The sequence below is a fragment of the Atractosteus spatula genome, chromosome 9 (genome assembly GCF_055471065.1).
Source record: "Atractosteus spatula isolate fAtrSpa1 chromosome 9, fAtrSpa1.hap1, whole genome shotgun sequence".
Classification (NCBI taxonomy): Eukaryota; Metazoa; Chordata; class Actinopteri; order Semionotiformes; family Lepisosteidae; genus Atractosteus; species Atractosteus spatula.
The window spans coordinates 17,542,735-17,565,964 of NC_142714.1; the positions used below are offsets into that span (position 1 = coordinate 17,542,735).

A 23,230-nucleotide genomic window follows, 5' to 3' on the forward strand; every position below is an offset into this window, starting at 1 on the left:
CCCAACTGAAATATTTATTACATACTATTTATTGAAATTTATTAGATTATGTATTGGTGATTCATAATTATTGTAACATCATCCCTTTTCAGAGTGTAGCACATTTTTAACAGATAAAAGCAAATGTTCTCCAAATGGCGAGTAATATATTTTGATTAAAATCAGAGCATGTTTATTTTTCTCTTGCCCTAAAAATGAAACAACCTCAAAGCAGTTCTTCCAACTTAAAACAAATACACATTGATTGATTGATTGATTGATTGATTGATTGAGAAGAATCAGCTCTACTATGATTAAAAGTAAAGACAGAACTCATACATACAAGACCTCTTGACATCTTTTGAGGCTTTACTGTATTTTTGCTTGAATTTTTTATCATGGGAACATACTCATGTAAAAGAAGACATCAAGAAATATAATTACAAGTACACAACAAAGGGCATAGAAAGATAGATTATATGTGGGGAATACCCTTAAAGCACTCTCAAAACCTGAGGGATTATAGAAAAAATTAAGACCACTTCTTGGAACTGAACTCTAGTCTTTCAAAACATCCATTTTTGTTGGGAATTAAAACAGACAAGTCTGCCTTTGGACAAAAATGAAGTATTACCAGAAGATTTCAGTAAAGGGACACCATAGAATCATGTTTCTCAATTAAACTGAAAAGTATTATGGGACACCAGGATTTGAGGTTATACATATTGACAGCCTTAAGTAATTACATTTTTGAAGGATAGTTCAAGTTTTCGCAGTTGAAAGACACAAAATTAGAGCGCGGTAAGAAATTCTCAACATGTGCCCCTTTAGGAAAATTCACCATTGTTCTATGTCCGTGTTTGAGAATAAAACCACAATGGATATTATGCGACTTTTCCAAACCACAGGATTAAAAGGGAAACCTGAGCCGAACACAGGAAAACCATAAGAGGTGGCAAATCATCCAACCGCCGTGCACTCAGGGAAGACCGGGTCTGATTGCAACATTTTCAGAAAATTCTTGAGATAACTCTTTCATCTGTTTTCCTGTATGAAAAATAAACTTGTCTGAGTAGCTAAATCTCTGATGGACCCCCCTGCTATATTGATATGTACATATGTGCCGTGGAATTTTATTGCCACTTGTTTTTCTCTGTTTCAATGGTACGTAAATGCTTGTGTTTGATCAATCTACAGTATATACAGTACAGCATATATATATATTACAGAGCACTGTAGAATTATTCAGACCATTCCTATGGTATCCCATTTGGTTAAAGTACAAAATAAGTCATACACGTTCTTTTCAATATAATACTTTCTTACATCCATGAGTCTTTTTGGGTAAGTCTCTATCTACTTTTCAAAACGGCTTAGTACAATTTTTGTCCATTCGTCTTGACAGATTTGCTCGGGCTCTCTCAAGTTGTTTGGGGACCACTTAATGGACAGTAGTTTTCAAGTCTCTTAACAAATTCTCAATAAAATTCGAACCTGGACTTTGACTGTGTCACTCAAGAACATTCACTTTCATATTCATAAGCCACTGCAAAGTAGCTTTGAGCTTGTACTTTGGATCATTCTACTGAAAGGTCCATTTTTGTCCTAGTTTTAGGACTGAAGCAGATTTTCCTCTAACATATACCTGTACTTTGCCCATCCATACTTTTCCTTCAATCGTAATAAGCTTTGAAGTCACTACTAGGGTTAACCTTTCCCATAGGGATGGTGGTGATGATATGCTCTGCTGGCTTTTGCCGATTTAATACACCAAAAAGTACCAATTGTGTCTTGTCTGACCACAAATCCTTTGTTTGCAGTATCACACACCTACTGATGCAAACTACAGTGGGATCTGAGAATTTATCTTGGACGTTATTTATTTTTCATTTTGACTTTTGCTTAATATGAGGAGCGGGGTATGTACAGTACGTAACAGACGTTAATTTCTACTTGTAAGTGTCACGACGGCAAGCTCAAAGGCAACAAAATGTGAAGACGATGCAGGAGCTGAAGACTTTTGCAAGACATTATATTAGCGGCATAATAAAAAGAAAGTATAATATATGGTGGTTTTATTATTAATATTTATTAAATAAGTATTTATTGGAATTTCAGTGTGCTGGACCTAATGGAGAGTACAACTCTCCATTACACATCTAAAGACTTAGTCTGCTTGGAGGAAAAAAAAATGCTTTGCTTTCTCCATACAGATTTTAGTGCCCTTGGCACAGAAGTGTTTATTTGCCCTATGATTGGTCCGTTGCAATGGGTGTTTCCGCATTCTGCTCTGAGCTGTCAGTGTAGGAAAGCTGTTGTGGAAGAGAGCTGCTTGCTTCATTAACCGGTTAGAGCTGCACTCGCCAAATAATCCTCAGGGGACGATTTGGAGACAACTGCGAAAGGGGGTAGAACGCCAAGTCCGAGGATGCCTTACGTGCTCATCAGCACACAGATTCGACTGGTTTGTAACATGCATCGGTTGCTCTGAGAACTAGCTTGAGTTTAGCGTCGCACAGTGATTACCATTTCAGACTGGATAAGCTTTTGCTAACAAGACTTAAAAACGATAATGTCTTCTTCCCCGCCCCCAATGTTTGTTAGGTGCTAAGAAATGCTGGTAACTTTATCAAAACACAACAATCCTGAAAATCCAGTGGTACCGAAAGGATCTTAAAAATGAATTATGTGTCCTATAGACTCACCTCTGTGATATTCCGGTGTGGATGAAAAAAAATATAGTGTAGAAAGCGAAATGCACTGAGCAAACATTGCGTAAAGTGTTATAGTTTGTACTGCAAATTGTTAGACGTTTTGTAATAGATAGGGTTTATCCAGTGTATTCTGTATTGGATCTAAATTTAATGGGTTGTCTGTAAATCTCGTTGGGGGGGGGGGGGCGTTTTAATAAATGTGAAACAGACATTTTAAGGTTTACAAAAAAGCCCATCCTAAAAACTAGAAGCAGACGTGTTTGGTTTGCGATTCCAATACTGTAATTTACCATTGAGTTCATTCTTCCGCTTCTTGCCCGCGAATTCTCTGGAATTCACAAATTGGCGAAGTGTGTAAATGTGGATACATTATCTTGTGAATTGTTGTTGATGGATGCAGTTAGTTTTATAAGCGTTAATGTTATATACTGTACCCGTTTTCAAACGTATCTGTGTTGAGACTTCTTAAACTATTACCAGTAGACATAATATATCTACAGTATAAACTACAGTATCAACATGAGCTGTATGCATCAAAATATATTGATATTGTTATGCGAAAATAACTAACTTGAAAAAATATTTTGAATCATGTAAGATACAAAAACGGATGCTGTTACTTCTACTATTGATTTACAATTTACAAAGGAGATGAATTATCTCGAGCTAAAACTCCAGGAATAGCGTCTTTGGTCGTGAATCTGTTTATCGCGTGAAATATACAGTAGCTGAGGTATACGTCTTCAATTAAGAACTTATTCAAGTTTAAGGTTAAGTGTAGAACATATGGTATATCTCATATTGTTGTTGTTGTTGTTTTCTGTTAGCCAGCAATAAAGCTGCTGTCTCTCTCATATGGGTGTATAATAGTTGCATAACAAAGCAGTAGATGTAGCATTGATTTTAAAATGATTTGTGTCTTTCCTGACTGTTTCTCTTGTGTTTCAGGAAACTGGTCCTACTATGGTTGGGGATGAATACTCAGACCCAACCCTTATGAATTACTTAGGAGCCAGGAAAACGACAATGTTGGGCAACAACTTGTGAGTGATATTATTTTGCTTTAAAAATGCTAAGATTACATGATTGGAGTGGTAAATACTCAATCCATTAATCAAAACTCTTCTTATACAAATGACATACTGCTTATGACATAGGTCTAAATCATTATAAGGATTTTGTACAAGCAATTTGATTGCAGGGCTTTAAAGACCAAAGGTATGGTAGAAATTGCCAGCTTAATTGGACTGTCAGTTCAGGAACATAACTATATGAGAGGAAAAAACAGACAAATTAGTAAGAATATTAGATTATGGGTAGATTATGTAAAAACATTATAAAGCATTATATAGTATGAAATAAAAACATTTATATTTTGGCCTCTTTTTTGAAGATGTTTTGAAGTGTACTGAGGGAGAGTGTCTTCTGGTATTAAACATCAGTTATGTCTGTTAAACATCAACACACCTTTCTTAGAAATCATACATAGGGTAGAGCTGATTAATTGTCCGTACTCAGCTAGATGAACAGAGAAATATACTGACCACATTCTCTTGATAAGGACAAAATTTAATGTTTAGAAGTGGCCTCTCAAGCAGCTTATCCTATGTGTGAGAGTGGCATCAGGCTGGACATACAGTAATTATGTATTCCCTGATTGAGTAATGATGCATTTTAATTTAAATGAACATTAAAGGAGAAGTCTGATCATTAGTTTAATTCATTTAATGTAATTTCTGGCTCAAAGTAACTTGTTTTTATTAGCGGTGTGCTGAATACAAATGTCCGGAATCTACTTTAGTATCTATTTTAACTAGTGCACTTAAATTCAAAGGTGAATACCCTTTTTAACGTATCATTCATGATGGGTATCTGTGTGCATATTACCTTTTTAAAAGTTAGTTAACCTTTTTTACCGCCATGTTTCATCATTGCCCAATTATATATATCAGTGATCAGTTATTATTCAAAACTTTGAAACTCAAACATAAACTGATTGCTTAACCCATCAATATGAGTGGGGTGTTGTGGGGACAACACATCTAATGACAAAATTGTGTAATGCCAGTAAACATTTTCCGTTATGTCTTGTTGCATAACAAGTAATAAATTACACTCATCAGCCAGTGATATAAAATATTAAATCATTTTAGTGCTTTACCCATTTGAAGGTAATTATTACTGTAGTCAGTCTGTTTGTTTGTTTCAAAGACTTCTATAAAACCAGATTGAGGGGAAATATCGACTGTCTGGTAAGTAGATGAAAAAAACAAGAAGCTTTGAATTAAAACCAGAGACACATCAGCACCTAATTGCATTATGTAATAGTGTAACCAGGCAGCCAGAGTTGGTAAATAAAAGGGTTTGTGGGAACATCTGCATCTAGCATTCCTTGCACTGATAGTCCTGTTATCATGATGTGAAATTTTTTTAAAAAATATATAATAAAAAGATCCTTGTTAACTGAAGTACTAGGAAAATAATTGTGAGATATTTTTGAAGCTTATATTCTAAAATTGTTTTTTATTATGAGATGTACAGTAAGTAAAAACAATTCTGAGAACTAATCATTAATTTGCATTTCATAGTTTTGTGTGAGCAGGTAGTATTTAAATCCCTTTGTGTTTTTCTGAAAGGCCTCTTTCTTTAACAGTGTGGGCTTTGCATCATATTCCTTTGCCATTTAGTGTTATCTTTCAAAAACACCTTTCAGAATTACTGCAGAAAAGACACTAAAATCTCCAATTTTAATCTTGGGCTAAACTACAGAGGAGTTAATATCCTGTCTGTCACAGTGTGATTGGTTTTGTCAGACTGTATGTTTTATCAGTGTCTTATCAGAAAGAACATTATACAGTTCACTTCTGTTTTCCACTGTGGTCTGTTTGTTGTCACTCTAACACAGTGTAAAAAATATATATCACTCTGAGGGATAATCGAATGATCTTTGAGCAGACAAAGGGAAAGAAAAACCTTACTCACAAAAATAAAAGCATTACCAGACTTCAAATCCAGCTTGCATTTTGGAAGCAAACCAGTAAAGTTGATAGGTCCCAGACTTAGGAGGTGATGTAATGTTCGATGCACTTAAAGTGTTCTTCACAAATTAATACAGGTGTCCTCCACTGAGGATATTGTATTCAGTATATGCCCATTATATAAAGGAGCTCAGATCTCTGGTACTCTGGTAAAAAATGGACAAATTTTATCTGAAACCGAAAAAAAATTATCCTCAGCATATTGTAAGGCAAGGGACAGGTGCATTGGTTTGGCAATGTCAGTTGCAGCATGAAGTAGAGGTGAACATCCTGCACACAAAGGGACCTTCAGGATCATTTCCAGTCCCTAGCCATTCTGATCAAATCAGTGTAGATTTAGGAATATGTGGAGCCAACCACAGCAACTAGCAGAACACACACTGAGTCCTGAGGAGATAAGCGACATATAAAAAAGTAGTTCAAGTAGGTAGCTGTGCCAGCATGCGTAGGCTGCAAAGGAACAAGTAAAGGTTTATTCCATGCTGAAAAGAGAAGAAAAGAAACACTGTGGAGCCTTCTTCGGTTGTGTCCCCTGGTAATAAGCAATGTAATTTAGTCTTCCTTCTAGAATGCATGAGGTTGTGTTTCTTTTCTTCTCTTTTCAGCAAGGAATAAATCTTTACTTGTTACTTTGCAAAATATAAAACTGCCCTGGAACAGCAGCTACAAAGCAGAAGAGCACATTCAAAAGTGAGCCTCATAGACACAGAGCCTTCACTTGACCTGGCTGATTTCAAATGGAATGGCCCTACTGACATACAGTAGTAGCACAACATGGTACTGAGATGGTAAATGTAGCTGAATGCCATTGTGCATTGTTGCCGATTGAAATCTTTACTTTCTGCTGCAGTTCTGAATACCATGTAGACGATCCACCACGAATGGTTCTGGACAAACTGGAGAAGATCGGCTATCGTGTGGTGAGCATGACTGGAGTAGGCCAGACACTGGTGTGGTGCCTACACAAGGAGACACTGTGAGCCGTGCAGATGTTAGTGAATAATGGGTTCCCTGCCTTACCAATGGATTACCACAGACTAACTGCTGGATATTCTTGTGCTGTACACGTGATCGTACATTCTGCTGAAACTCTGGTGATTTCTATTACACAATACATAAAAAAATAATTCCTTTTTTGATACTTTCATCCAAATGATTTTTACCTCATGCATCCTAGAAGGGGGGCTAAATTATATTGTTCTTATTACCAGGGGAAACTGTTGCTGGGTGGAATTTATAATTAGTTTAAAGGTACAAGTAGTATTTTTAATTTGTTTTGGACAGATTACAGTATGTTCATTTTAGTGAGCAGTTAATTCTTGGCACTGAATTCTCAGTGGAGAGGACTTGAAGATTCCCTCTGGAAGCCTATTGATTCTTCCTATAATGTCTATGACTAGTTCTAGAAAAAAAACCTCAGGTGCATTTTTGTCTTCTTGGCTTCAGAAGGATGGGGTGGTTCACTGGCTTCAAATGAGCAAAAGTACACATTTTTTTCAAAACACATATTGAAGGAGATCAGTGTAATAAAAGAGCCAGTTCAAATGTTAGTTTCTGTTATCATCAGTGGGAACAGCCACAGTTCCTATGACACAGTGACAAAGCTTGAATTACCTGTCACAAAGAATTTTAACACACTGTAAAGTTCATGACAAATTCTATGGCCTTAGTGGCTAAAGTTGAATTTTTTCACACCTATTGGATATTTCTGAAGATAGCCACTTCGTTTCTCGGTGTAAGGTCATCTCATGCCACACATCTCAGCCCCACAGTTAGAAACAAGTACGTACTGTATATATATGAGGCAGATGTTTCACAGAATAATCACATTCCACTGCAGAAACATAGTTTATGTCCATTACTGTTTAAGAAATGTTGTCTGGATAATGACCCTTTCCCCAGCTTGCAAAGTCTCTTCATCATAAATGAAGACTATCAAACCTATAACTATATTTCTGTTTAGTATATACATTAAGTATAGCATAAAATGAAATGTATTCTCTAATAATCAACACAACATAATGTGAAAGTTATTCAAATATGTCTGTTTTGGACTGTGTTCTTTAAGAATGATGTAATTTAAATCACATGTGTTGTTCCCAGTGGTGTGCCTGTCACCATCGTCCAGAAATGAAGGTTGAGTTCAATACATTCTCAATGTGATAAAGTGTGAGATGGAGACTGTATAAAATTAACATTTAATGTAAAAACGTAATAAATTAGTTTTGTCCTTTATAAGCTGTTTCTTGTTTTATACATATTATTGCTTCATCATCTTAGCACATTTAATGGCAGCATTATTTTGAACATATCACAAAATAGTCTTTCTGAACAGAGAAGCAAATAGTCAATATAAGCCTCATTTGTTAAATTCCAATTACAGTACATTTTAACCTGTAAAACTGCTTCAGATAGAAGTTATTTAATGTTTAGATGAAAAGGTGATAAAAGACTGCATAAATGAAAGTTTGAAAAAGCACTTTGCAGAAAATATCAGGTTTACAGAGATTTCAAGAAATTAATATGTGCCCAGGAATTGAAAAAAAACAAAGGGTACAGATAGTCAGAGGCTATTTTGCTCATTTTACTTCTTGATCAGAGGTCTCAACCAGGGGCATCTGAAAGAGCGCTAGTCTATTTGAAAAGAATACACAACATTGGCAAAATGCAATTGTCTTGCTGACAACACAGCCTCCTGTCATTTTAAAATTTCCCTTCACAAGGCAATAATGCACTGAAGAACTTCAAATTGTTGAACATCAAAATTGGTCAATAGGAATACCCATACATGCACAAGGACATGGTGCAGTTGATGACCTCACACTTGCTTTGCCCTGGATTTCTGAAGTGGGACACTATAGCCAATAATACTACTGTACAGAACAAGACTTGATAGGCAGATGTCTTTTGGAAAACTTGGATGTACATCCTAGGCCAAAAAAATGTTTGCAAACCTCAAACATTCAGTAACTGTAATTATGAGAATTACCAGGATATGATTGTTGAATTGAAACCAGTCTTTTCTTAAACTAAAGGGTTTATTTATTTACCATGTCAAATTTGTTTTGTGATGCAATGGCGCATGCAGTAAAAATGAATGTGTACCCAAAGTTTGCTTAGTACAAGTAAGGGGGTAATTAGAATAATGTAATTAAATAATTGGATAACAGTTAAACAAGGACAGATTTTCAGCATCCCTGTCCTATAAAATGCTTGGAAACATTCTGTGTTTAGTAGTTTAATACTTCAGCAAAGACATCCTGTCACAATTAAAAGAGACTTCAGAGGACCTAGAAAAATTGTTGATACTCATCCATCTGGAGAGGGCTGCAAAATCATCCCTAAACATTTGAGGCTCTGTTTTAAACATTTACCATTTACACAGTATATAAATAGAAAATATTCAAGACCATGGTGACTTTTCTAAGACAGGTCATCCTGCCAAGATGTCCCCAAGAGCAACCTGGAAAATCATGTGGCAAAGAACCACAGGGTACTCTCTGAGGATGTGCAGGCCTCTCTCACTGCAGCTGATGCCAGTGTTCAAGCCTCAGCCTTCAGGAAAAGACTGAGCTGAAATGGTTTCATTGGAGGACAGCCAGGAAGAAACCATTGCTCTCTAAAAAAAACACTGCTGGCCATGTCAGGTTTGCCAAGGACCACCTGGATGACGAGTCAGAGGTCGAACTTTTTGACCACATGACAAACTTTTTGTGTGGCAAAAACCAAAAACTGCTTTAAAGCAGAAGAATCTCATCCCAACCGCCAAGCATGGTAGCAGGGCTATTTGGGGGCAGATTTGCTGCCTCAGGACCCAGAAGGCCTGCCATGACCCACAGAACAATAAATTTGATGTTCTATCAGTATGTTCAGGAGTCAGGCCATCCATTTTTCAACTGAAGCTGAGCCGAAAGTGAGTCATACATAAAGACAATGATCCTAAACATACTGTACAAGCAGATCCACAACAGAAAGGGTGAAGAAGAAATTTTGCATTTTTGATTGGCCAAGTTAAAATCCAGACATAAACCCTATTGAAATGTTATGGTAGTATGTAAAATAAACAGTTCATGCATGAAAACTCAAAAATATTACCAGCTGGAAGGACGAATGGGCCAAAATTCGCAAAGGTCAATGTGGGAAACTGATAAACTGTTAACAGAAAACATTTAGTTGAAGTCATTGTTTCTCAAATAGATGCCACCAGTTTCTCAGTCTGAGGGTTCACACTTATTTACATAGGGATGCTATTGGATCATTTTGTTAATTAATCCAAACATTTTGTGTGTTATATATATTATCAGGTTATTTTCATATTTTATTAAGACATTTATGTCTATTAATGTTTTAGGTCTACAATATAGAATACTGACCGACCTGGGGGTTCACAAACATTTTCTCAGCACTGTGTGGAGAATCCATAGTTCCTGTAAGATCACAAAACCAAAATGAAATCCCAGGTCAAACAGTGAACCTGAGTCTTGACATTTGCTCTTGGCTCAAATTAAACTAAAGGAAAACTAAACTAGGGAACTAAAGGACTTCCTAGAGGACAGCAAGTTTATTGAGGAGTCCTAGTTAAGGAGCTAAAGGGATCTTTTCTTGCTGCTGGAGGATTCGGTTTATAATTTATGATGCAAATGATTCAGAGAAATGAATGCCCCTTTGGACAGAAAGTGAAACCTCTGGAGTGGCGAAGCAGTTGTAGCCAACCTCTGTGGGTGGTTACATTAGAAGCAAATTTGTAAGTGACTTTCTGCCAGTTTTCATCTGAAAGAAGAGCCAAAATCAATTGGCCTTGCTTGGTGGTTTGCTTCATTAAATACCGTGACTTGGCTGAAAAGTGGCAGTAATTTCCATCAACAGTAAAATTTTTGTCAAAGGAAATGAAACTTTAGGTTTCATTCTCCACTGAACTGGCAGGTTCAAAGTGGAGGATGCACAGAAGATGGAATGGAAGATTAAAACGATTTTTCCTCTGGCTTAATTTTCTGAAATGGCAAACGCTGGCAGAGAAATGTGTCTCTTCGAGAATACATGTGATTCCATTTCTTCTTTTACTGTAATTTGAATTGGGTTATGTTTTTGGTTATGACGAATATAAAAAACCCAATCATCACAACACAAATAGAACCACCTAGAAAAAAATTGTTAACATACTGGAGAATACTGATTTACATCACAGATGTGAGCTGTTTTAACAGATTGCTGGATTTTGAAATGCGAAAGATTGAATATTGATGGAAATGTTTAAGACAGTTCCAGCAATATAAACTTAAGTAAAAGTGGTGGCATATTATTTGTCTAAGTTGGTTGCAACTAACATGTTGTTGAAAGGATAATTGAATGATGAATTTGGTCATATATGGACTTGCTACATGATGTAAATCATAGTATTGTGATGATTTAAATAAAAAAGCCTGAATACCGATGGATTCAAAATCACTTTTTGGCTTCAAAGCTAAAGTTATGCACAGCACCAATCAATTCTGAGAACAACTTCTTTCTAAATTTCTTAATTACTAAAGGAAATGTAGGCGGACCATCAATACTGTACATGTGGTGAACGGTTGAATACAAAATTGTCTATGTAGCATGTCAGGCTACACAACAAGTCAAGTGTGAAGGATTACAAATACTTGGCTAAAATATAAGCAGGGAATAAAGCAGTCATAGCAAATCCAGGGGGTTCTAGCAGTGGTGTAAATCTTCCATCCTCAAACACAATGGGGATTTTGTGGAGCGTCTCCCCATTATTCACAGGATTTGCTTAATTTATTTTTGATAACGTTTGGTTTCAACAAATATTTTTTTTATTTCCATGTTAATCCCATTTTGGACTTCAAAATCCTAAAGATGCTCACCTTGCAGAGCTCAATCCACACAAGTACTGACGTGCCTTTTCAGGAAAGTAAGCACAGCTCCCAAAGAGCAGTCTCATAGCAACAGCTCCCAGGCACTCATCCAGTGCCAAGGACTGCCACTGCCACCTGGGGCTGCTTGGTCATAGTTACCCCACGAGAGAACCGAGCTCCAAACAGGAGAGGTTTGGTCTACAGGGCTCAACATGGGATCCAGTCAGCAATTTGAGTCGTTGAGCTCAATTACACATTTTAAAATCTTTTTTTCAAACTTTTTTCCACATATTATTTAACAGATGCATTTCAGCACTAGACTTTTAAAATCAGTAAAACAATTTGAATTGAATATCATTTCCATCAGATTGAATGTTTACAGTCATAGGGGTTAATTCCATGCACAGATATATGCAGTAAGGAATTCTAAAATTTCTGTTGCATATCTATCTCCCAAAGAAAAGCATGGCAAATGATTTAAGATGTGCAGAAACACAAAGGACATTATAAAGATACACAAAATAAATCAAAAAGAACTATTCAATGAGGGAGAAATTGGCTCTTGGCTGAAATGATAAAACTGAAAAAATAAATAAGGAACTGATTTGCAATATTAGTCTGGAGGATTAAGAAATCCAAATTGGAGGAAATCCCAAAAAGCAGTTTTTACTCTTTTCATAATAGCAAGAACTCTTCTGACAGGCAGTAATGAAATGATAATAGTCCTGGGACTCAGTGTACAAAATAATAATCAGTTCCATCAAAGGGATTTTGCAATAAGTGAGGAAGTAATTGCACTGATATATAATCTAACGAAGAACCTGACTGGGCCCCTTTTTATTTCACTCATATACTGTATATGACATACTGTAACTTTCTACAGTGCTTCAAGTCACCATGTCTGTAAACCATCACTCAGTAGCCTTTCCCAAAGGGAGCTCGGGAATGAAACATTTAACACCACCGTTTTATACCTACAATGCTTCTAGCTCATAAGTCATGGAAAGCTCCCAAAATGGCTTAATCAGTAAAGTTAGCTTTGCACAGTGTGCAAGCTGAGCCCCATAGTCTAGACATTATAAGGTTCAAGCTTCGGCGATGAAATGAACACACAGGAACAGTGATTCCCCAAGATGTAGAGCACTGTCAGGTTATGCTGGGTTATGAGTTTGGCATGTTTGACTTGGTATGCATTAGAAACCCCTACCAGGAACCTGCCAGGTGCTTGTAATCTTGCAATGCTGTCACCTAGAAGACTACTGCTCCTCAAATTGGTGATAACTCTCCTCAAATGGCTCTCTAGCATTGACCGTGTGTGAAATCATGAGCAGTTCAACAGTGGGCATGTCAGAAAAGTGCTCCCAGATATCATTCTTCTCATGCCGGTGCAGAGAAGTAGGAGCAAGCACTGATAAACGATGGGCAATTCCAAATTGGAAACACATACTGTAAAAACAGCCATAATCTATGCTGCCTTAAGGTAACATACTGGTTCATAGGGTGTGCAAAAAATGGGTTCCTATGACTTGTTTTTACACATTTATTTATCAGTATGCCAACAAAGTATGAAATCACTTGATCCATACAGTTTTGTGCTTTTAAAAAAAGAAGAGCTTTATTAAACTAGAGACAGAGAGTCCTGCGGGCTAGGGGCGTGCAGCTTCCTCTTCATCCTCCCTCTGCATCTGCTCAATAAGCCGCTGTCTCTCCGCCGCCTGGCGCATCCGCATCAGCACCACGCTCTCGTAGTCCCGCTCAGTGAGAAGAGAACCCTGCAGGGGCCGGAGGAGAGAGAGAGACGCAATCGTTGAGGGCTCTCAGACACAAGTACTTTTGAAAAGACCCAAAACTTTCAGCATTCAGAGACCAGAGAGAAACATGCTTCTGCTAGACAGCCTACAGTATCTCAACAAGATCTCAACAAGAGTCCAGAAAAGCTGTGGTTTGGCTACAGGTCCTTGGATTTACAATTTAAACCACTATGGTACCAAGAGAACCACTACAGAATCTTTTTACTTCATGATAAAAGTTATGAATCAATGTAAACTAAGTAAAAGAATAACATTTAGCCAATTAGTAAGCTATTATGTGTAAATAAAGACAAAATACTTCCATAAACCACATAAAAATGAGTATCTAGCACAAATGATTCACTCTATTCAGACTCAATTGGTTAGACTACTCTAAGGCATAAAGAACAATTCAGCAGAAAAATAATCCTGGCAAAGACAGAATAAGTTGTAGACTGAAGATAAATACTTATGCATTAATGTATAATGCAGCAACAATGGATACTTGTGTATAAATTTTGTAAAATAAGCCAAAAATTAACATTCATCTTTCTCATCTCTCAACATCCTATGTAACCAAAAGGTCTGGTATTTTAATTAACTATATGGACTTTCTCCAACTCCAGGTTCATGGATGGTAGACTCATAAGTGAAACTGGTGGGTTCAAATTTTGTGTGAATAAAGGACACTGCTACATACTTCACTCCAACTTGATAAACGAGTACACACGTGGGTCTCTTTGTGTAAAGGAGACAGCCATATAAATAATGCAGTGTATACTAACTCACAGCTGTTCTACACAGTATGTTCAGAGAATGGGAAGCCTGATGAAGAAAACCTTTACTGTGCCTGTCAACAGACGGTGATGTGCCAATGACAACACTTTGGTAACCATAACTGTCACCAGTTGTCACTCTTCTGTCCAAGGCATGAGGCTGACATGACGCCAATGTAACTCCAAAGTGTTCTGTATCTAATGATGAGTGAGATGTCTGTAACAGTATTATATTTAAGTTTATTAATTTGTTGTGGCCAAAATGCTTCTATCTTTCAGAAGCGCTAGAGATAAAGAAGTGTATTACAATAACTGAATGAAGCAAAATCCATATCTGATTTCTTTTTAACAAGAATATTGTACAAGGATATTGCTCCCATGCCACACACCTTAACTTTTACTCCTAGTAATTAAACTTTCCTCTCCCATACAGCTTTAACATAAAACTAAAGGGAATCTCAAAAACTGCATCTGAAATATATCAAAACTAAAATACTCCAAGAAATATGAATTGTATAACCTTAGATTTCATGTGAAGAGAGAGCCACAATATGAGCTATTTCTGTTTTATTCTTTATTCTATTACTTTTCTTAACAGAAAAAAAAATAACCAGTAAAGGTTCTGTTTTGCTTAAAGAGTTACTATTACAGCTGTCAAAGACCAAACAGCAGCTATCTATCTTTGTGATCCAGTGGGACTTAAGATAGAGGCCTGCTTTGTCTCACTACAATATCTCTGGGTTTAAAAAATCTGGGTTTCAGAGTCAGCATAACAAAAGTGTGATAGAGTCTTAAGATTAAATTCAGAGTTTAAAAAGCTTGTTGTTGCCTTAGTTACTTTGTTGCAAGCAGGATGAAAAGGCTCCTTTGTATTAAGCTCAAAACTCCTGCATTATTTAAGGCATATTTATAAAAACTAAACACCATTCAAATACCACACTAAATTTTTTGCTGATGTTTTGTGCAAGAGACCAATGCTCATAAAGCAGAAAAATAAATTGATACCAAACAATTTTAACCCTGCCTGAATATATGATATACTGTATATAGGTTTCCTAAAGATTTTAACCTTTGGAAGTGCTGGACATCAGAGCGCCTGACAGGAAATAATAGTCTTGAAAAACACTGTTAAAAGATCACAGGTAAATTAGTTCTAAACAATATGCCCTTTGCTTTTGTTCCAGTCGACTGTAACCCGTTTTCGGTGCCCATGACAATGTGACATTTGATCTGAACTAAAGGGGTATTATGCAAGAAATGTTCATCATGCATACACATCAATGTTGATTGCTTATTTTATGATATTTCTTAATCTGCTTTTCAATGGCACAGTGGATGAAATTTGGGGTATGACAGTGGCTTCAAAGTATCCTTTGTATCCTTTGTTCAAAGTATCCTTGCAAGTATTCTGGGTTATTTTCCTACACATTTCAGTTTATGGAGCACACAGGTGGTGCTTACTGGAACATCTGTTTACATCCTGAATACTAGCAGAAGTCTGATGCTGATGTCTTTTCATACTTGTGCTTGTAACAAAATACAAAATGAAATTCCAAAAGATTTAGAAGAAAATATCCAGCTTCGTGGAAAATGAAAGACCTGCCTCATGACGCTTTCATATAAAAAATCAGCTCTAAGTTAAACATTAAAACTTAATTTCAACTATAAAAAATATTTGATTTCTTTGAAGTCACAATGTCAATAAATTATTTTGACATTTGCTTTGCTTCCTGGAAATTAAGCAAATAAGCAACCCTTAACCTAATCAGGCACTTTGAAATGCAAACTGTCCACATCCATGCAATGTATTGGCATGGGTTTAGTTACTATACCAACAAGGCTAGACTAAATCTTACAGGCCTCTTATTCTTATTCTAGGCTCTTAAATATGGGAACTGTGAATAAAGTCACAGCAGCTTTTTTAATCAGGACAGCAGAATCAGGTGTATATGCACGTGAATGAGGTGACACTTGTAATACATAAGACACATTTCAAAATGACAAAAGATGACACTGTAAAATGTTGACCTAAGAGCCTGTCATATAGAAATGGAATTGAGACCAAGCCAAAATGACATACTGTACAAACACTGGGAATAAGAAATGTTTGAATCATTCAAATGCCATCACTCCAAAGGAAACAAAATGTAAAACAAAACAAAAACTATTTTGGATTTTCTGGCACAGAAGAACATTAAATGAAAATAAAAGACACGTCTTAGGCCATTAAAAAAAATCTGAATAATTTTTGTCTTATCAGCAATGGTTCTTCAACGTTTCTTGCCACGGTAGTTAGTTTTCCAACAGCATGGGTTACAGGAAGACAACCATATCCTTTATGACCAAGCTGTTCACTCTTCTGCACTGAGGCACATCTGGAGTGGAAACTGCACAGCTTCACTGCCAATAGCAAGGCCAAGAGCTGCCACTGATATTGTCCAGTCTTTTGCAAGCTTAGCTAGCAGAAATCTTACTAACAGAAAGCATTTCTGCAAACTAATTTCATGGAACAGAGTTTGCGCAATGCACAAATATCTGTAAACAAACAATTGTAGTGTAACAGGCCGAAATAGAATTAGTCAATGTACTGCCACCTAATGCAACCAGATAAACATATAACATTGTATCTGACTAATCTTCACAACCCGTCCCTTCAATTGCAATGGTGATATGTAACAATACGTTAAGTGACAAATGTACAGTTGTAGAAGAAGTAGTTACATAGACCAGAATGCTGAAAGATAGCTGGTGTTAGCTGTCGAGGTAATTCTGTTTGCTAATTAAGAGGGATTCAATAAATTCCTTTGAAATATCATAGGCTGACAGTTCGGAAAAGCAAGCACAACTTATAACCATTAGTAAAAAAACAATGTAGAGCCAAAAAAAAAGATTAACCACTTTCTTTCTACTACAATCCTATCTCTGCTTCATCCTGACCTCTACTGGAAACCTTTGGAATTATGTAAAAACTGTTAAATAAGTACAAACTACAGTAAAATACTCAGATCAGCCATTGTTCCTTTGCAGGTTTTAGGACAGAGCAAAATTAGCAGAATAATGCCAGGCCAATAAGTAGTATAAATAGTATTTTTAAATTAAACTGTAAAGTCCAAAGGTTTTTTCGTTCTACAAATTACTCCTTTTGAATTTCCTTTTGACATTGAAATCTAACTTTCATGAGGCTTCTTTTCTGTTGTGTTCAATGAATTCAGATATCTAATGGTTTTTATTTGAAAAATATTTATTGAAAAAAAAGCTATAGACTGTAAATGATAGAATAATTTTTTCAGAAAACAAAGAAAGATATTGTTTACTGTTTGTTTCTATTTATTTCAAATGTATTACTTGGATAAAGCTCATAGTTAATATATATTCACAATTTCCAAATCGATATTATAAATGAGGCAAGAATAGGTCAACATTATTATATACATTCATAACATAATTCAATTTTTTTGATTTGTTGGGAAAAGAAACTAGTTCCTTGGGAAAATTTAACCGTTTAACATTAACTTAAGGGACTAGTTAGATCATTTTCATTTTGTTACACAAGCCTGGACATAAACTATCTGAATCTAAGAATTTAGATTTCTCCTTACCATGTTTAGCAATAATACTATAATTTATTGCGAATAAATCATGCTTAATACGCTAAATCGTGAAGCAATTTAATAAGAATTCTCTAACTTTTACAGACCTGAACATCGCATGCATGTATTATTTTTGAGTTACACTCAAGTTTAATTGTTTTTGTGGAAACTGCAGAAAAAGACACTAAGAGAAACATGCAAAATACATACAATAAATATGTACTGCATGATCACACAAAAAGCAAATGAAATAGCAGGGTAGTGTGGATGACACAAGTTGTTCTGTTGAAAGATGACAAAGAGCTGTTTATTGATGCCTGGGGTAAACTAACACCACAATTAAGAATAAACTCCAAAGAACCCAGACAGAAACCTCCTGGTCTGACCACATTATGACATCACAAAAGTTTACTGTTAGTCACACCCTGATGCGAGACACTCATATAATTAAAACATTATCTCAGCAGGAATCTCGGCTATCAATGTGTTCAATGTCAAAACCCCCACAGCTACAAAATGAAATATATATAAACAGGAGTTTGTATAGCTGGCACGCACGAATGTATGCTTAACTAAAGATTTGTTCATCTTCCACTTTCAATACCATAAAACATGTTTCTGATTTATTAAAAAAACATTTAAGACCACCCTGAATATTCAAAAATCTTGATAAATAAAAGAACTAGAAACATATTTAAGCAATAATAGTAGGGTTATTAGAGCATCTTACTCTGCTACCTACAGTATCCATGCAAGACACCCATTAGTGTCAGGTACATGTACGAAATATTATATTGTAATCCTTTCTTCATGAAGAAATATTTATAGCTTGGAAAAAAGCAATACTATATTTTAAGGTTGGGAAAAGTTTAAAGACTTTGACTTTAATGTACTGACAGCAAATTAAACTATTACACAGCTTTGGCACTCTCTTCCTAAGTTAAAACAAACAAAAATGAAGTACTTTACCCACTCAGATAAAGTACTCCAGTCTGTTTATTTACAAGAAAATTGACTAGGAACTGAAAGAAAAATAAATATGGGTATAGTTCTTTTTGATCCTTCAACTTGTGTTTAAAATGAAACCCTCAGGCATTTGGGGACCAAGTGAAACTGTCACGTACACACGTTCAAGAAACGTTCAGATCCACGCCTACTGTTAAACTCGGAAATCACTGAGAAACACGGAAGGGGTGAAAAAGATGTATCTATATTATCAAGATAAAGTACGATTTTCCCACTGAATTCACATCTGGACTTCCAAAGCATACAGTATGTTAAAGAAGCAGCTGCAGATGTAGCAAAATTCTAGTCTAAATAGACACTTCTGAGGGAGTACGGAACCCTACAATGCACAGTTACGCATTTTTAAAATTATGATAAGGGAACCAGAATTTTATTGTCATTTCATTCCACCGGACCAGCCTCCGAAGTTGCTATTTGGCAAAGTGTGGACATCCAGCCTACTGTGAGGTTACCTTAATTAAGTGTGGCAGCAGGTACACTTTGTGTCACCACAGGAAAATCCAGGTCATAATCTGTGAGAGCCAACATGGATTTATTCTCATTGTTTTTAGCTCATGGTTAGTGTCTTCTCCTAATTCAAATGAATTTTTATTGATTCATCCTGGTTTCTTAAAATGCCATAAAAAATATGAATGGTTGAAACCTTTCTTGTGTTTACACTCCACTATTAATCAAAAACTCCAAAGCATCAACAATACCAGGAAACTGGGAAAACACTCCTGACATGTACATGCATAGTATGTTCTCTGTCTTCAGAAACACCAAGACCCTTTTGTTTGTTGTGAACAGCCCAACAACAGTCCATTCATGTACAGTGTTTGTAGTTGATGAAGTAGACAAGTTAATAAAATAAATATTCCCAATGTAATAAAGTAAAATACAAAGCACTGTCATGGAAAACCCACAATGCTAGGCAGGGTAGTAGGATATTACAAAGACTGACAAAGCATAGACTGATATCTTTTTAGCTGACATTATGAGGTCATAGTACCAGACTGCAAAATGCAATTATGTCTGAGTGTACTGTATATAGCTAGCCAATAGCTGTCAGTCCATTACCTTCATAGAGTGAGATACGCCAAATACAAAAAACGTTTGGTTACATGAATGCAAACAAAATGGGACTATCTTTATAACCACCAAGGTTATTATGTTTAGCACTTTTTGGTTGATCTACATTCCTCCCAACAGGTGAAGTTAATTATGGGCTATTTGTCTATGATTTGTGTCAACAAGATTTGGAGCAATGATTTATGAGGGCCAAACACTTATTTAGAGATCATTAGGAGTGCAATACGTGCATACTTTGGCCCAAGTACTTTTGCTAAGTAAAATAAACAAAAAGAAAAAAACACAAGCCAGAATACAAACTGAAAGTAATTTGGTCATTTTTAAAATTCGATTTTCTGAAAGTGCTAACAGCTTGGGCTAAGCAAGTGATGTTTCGTTATTATGGTAACATAAAGTATATCGCCAAAGTATGTCAATATAGAAGAGCAATTCAGAATTGAATGACACCGATTATGTTTTTTCAGATGTAGTGGCACTGTAGGCGTAAGGTTAAGGACAAAGGAGTCCTTGCTTCTTTTTTTATTTTTATATATACAGTATTCATGTACATGACAAAAATATTTTGCTAGCACTCAAAAGGGGTGAAGCAGTTATATTTTGGAACAATTCTATTTTCAAAAAATCTTACTTAATTTAAGAGTACATACAGTACATCAAACGTGTTCAACAGAACAAACCATAACAGAATTCATGACTTAGGTGATTTTAAGGTTATGTAATAATTTTATTACTACTTGAAAAACCACAATGCACTTCAGGCATGAATTATTTCAAGATAAAGCCAGCACAGACATCAAATAATACCCTTGAGCAGTGAACAAGCCTGCATAAGGAAATAAGGAATAAGTAACACATTTAGTTCTCTGAAAAATACAATTGAGTTACATGAGTGTAGGGCAAGGACACAACAGTCAGCACTTGCCAATTTAAAAAAAAAAACAGGATGTTTGATGTTCTGCTTTTCATTTTTAAATAATCCAGTGTCTTTGAGTCCTAGATACTGTGGTTGTAAAAAGTTGAGTGCAAAAGGTTTTTATAAAAAAAATACTTGATCTGCTTTATTTAACACTGTCAACTTATCTTAAAGCAGAAATACCTGCAGGTGCTATATTAGAATACCTTGCTCAAGACAGAAGTCTTGATGAATAAAATATTTTTCTGCAAATAGAATAAAGATCCTAGCAAAGGGTTAAATGAAAATAAAGGGTGTGGATACTAAATGACTGTAAAAGGTAAGGAACAGTATTTGGAAAGGCTAAAAAGTTAATTCAAGTATAATTTAATTTTCTTACAAATTGAAATTTCAGAACTTTGTAAAACTATATTATTCAGGAGCATTTGAAATAATAAACTTTCATAAACAGCAGTAAAGTTGATGCAGGGAAAGACAATGAACACCTGATGGTTCTAGATCAAAGATCACAAAACAAATCCATTTATATGTTGCCATGAACAAAGCGAAGTACCCACCAATTTACTCATGGGGTGTTAACAGACATGCTAGGATTTATGACCGAGTAGGGTTGAAGGAAAACAGTCTCATACTGTTTTAAAAATATGAATACGTGAAAAGCCAGTAGTTTTTTCACTTCATAGCTGGCCACTCTGACAAAATGCAGGCCTCAGATTTAAATTTAACTTTAAGACAAAAGAAAATTTGAACTGGTATGAAGGAGATGTGTATTTTCTTGATTTCAGGATACTGGAAATCCAGCTCGTGTCACATGCAGCTGGCTCCTCCAAAATATAAGCCAAAGGAACTCCAGAGAACAACTCCAGCCATTGGGAACCATGTTGTTGCTGGGTTTGCAGTGTTCCGGAACTCTCCATGTAATAAGGAATGTTCTAAGTTCTCTAATGGGGGTGCACTTCCGTGAACATTTTCTATCCCGAATTTAATATCCTGTAGCAGGGTATTTTTAGCAAGTAGCTTTCATTTTTGCTCAGCTCATTCTCTGGAGAAAAACAAGGATCCCAATTTGTCATTTTTTCAAACCTCAGGAAGACAAAAACAAATCATGTGGAGGCCGGACCCTGAAATGGGTTTATTGTGCACATTTCACATTGCTGGGTATCACTCACTCATTCCACCGATTAAAAAAGGCAACCAGAATAAAAAAAAAACATTGAAAGGAATTTATTTCACAACAATTGGCCTCAAAACCCAAATTCAGAGTACATGAAAACTAAACAATACTATTATTCAATTCTCCAACAAACATTTTTAAAATGTATTATCATTGGTATTCTAAATGCCTTTACTTTGGGAAAACTATTCCACAATTTGCAAAATCAGCCTAAATGTGTGCAAATATGTATCGATGCCACTGTTTGCACATTATAAATTCCTCATCTGGAAGTTTAGAAATTGTCTCCAAATGTCCACTGTACTCAATACAGCTTTTAGACTTGCTTTTACAAGTCTACTCTCTAGAACTCTTTTACAGGAGCTAATAATTAGCTATTCCGCTGTGTGAATCAAATACTTCCCATTAGGAACGGATTAATATTTACCTACAATAGATTAATTAATGTTACCTTACATCTACATTGGATTAATATTAGCTACAGTACATGGCCAGAAAGCTCAAATACTTCAATCACTTCATTTATCTGTCCCCATTTTGTGCTTGACTCTTTGAGCTAAGTGGTTCATTGGCATTAGCACATACAGGGGATCCTGGATTCTGCTGCATTATAAGTGAGTGAACTGAGGGACTGAGCAAATGTTTCTCCTTGAATGGCATCCTGGTATGCTGCCGCAGCATTCCTGCTACTGAATCACACAGTTCATTGAACTGAAGGAAGAGTTTTTATAGCTACTCAGTGTGCTTTGTCTAGCCTATAAAGCATCTTACTTCTTGGCGATGCCAGCATACACATGGATTCTCCTAACAGCTTAGCTACTGGTTTCCTGGCTAATTTGGATTATTACAGCTCTACTCAGCATGTCAACTTCTCAGCACATAAGTGTGGCCATGCAGACTTAGTCAGTAGTCAGTACATGTGGTGTGGGTATTTCCAATCTTCAAGCATTAGAAGTGGGCATTTAAGACCACAAGACTGACAGTCCCTTTACTTAATAGTAAAGAGAATATGATCTTCCTTAGATTGAAGGTGGTGAATTCAACTAGTCTTTGTGATCACCATCACCAAACATCACTTAGTTTAGGTCAATCACACCCTAACACAAGTTACTGATAGTGTACCTTTCTTACATGGAAAAAATATTCTAGAAAAATTGTAAACTGATTTTTTATTAAAGGTAGGTCTTGCCTAACCTCCCTAAGCCATTGGTTAGAATTCCTTGAACAAGCAACAACAGTAATGGATACGGATAGGGCAAATAGAATATCATATTTAGATTTTCAGAAGGCTTTTGATTTTAAAA

General features: G+C 35.9%; 2 protein-coding genes across 3 annotated transcripts in view; one reads left to right on the plus strand and one right to left on the minus strand.

The window, feature by feature from the left end:
- The first annotated feature begins 2,275 nt into the window (after nt 1–2,275).
- gchfr (GTP cyclohydrolase I feedback regulator) lies at nt 2,276–7,966 on the plus strand. Its single transcript, XM_088925975.1, has 3 exons — nt 2,276–2,443; nt 3,642–3,736; nt 6,582–7,966. The coding sequence occupies exons 1-3, from the start codon at nt 2,408–2,410 to the stop codon at nt 6,709–6,711; spliced, it is 261 nt and encodes an 86-aa protein (XP_088782101.1). The 5' UTR covers nt 2,276–2,407; the 3' UTR covers nt 6,712–7,966.
- Nucleotides 7,967–13,115: 5,149 nt separating this feature from the next.
- Nucleotides 13,116–23,230, minus strand: part of dnajc17 (DnaJ heat shock protein family (Hsp40) member C17) — an 86,154-nt gene continuing 76,039 nt past the window's right edge. For both annotated transcript variants that reach the window (XM_088925977.1, XM_088925976.1), the window contains one exon: nt 13,116–13,358. In XM_088925977.1, coding sequence (XP_088782103.1) covers nt 13,233–13,358 — 126 coding nt within the window. In that variant the 3' untranslated portion in view covers nt 13,116–13,232. The remainder of the gene's footprint in view (nt 13,359–23,230) is intronic.

Bases quoted from the DNA above. Each gene is read 5' to 3' on its own strand.
- gchfr (XM_088925975.1), top strand. From the start codon at position 2,408: ATGCCTTACGTGCTCATCAGCACACAGATTCGACTG. The intron at 2,444-3,641 runs GTTTGTAACATG...CTTGTGTTTCAG, and splicing joins TCAGCACACAGATTCGACTG to GAAACTGGTCCTACTATGGT. The intron at 3,737-6,581 runs GTGAGTGATATT...TTTCTGCTGCAG, and splicing joins ACAATGTTGGGCAACAACTT to TTCTGAATACCATGTAGACG.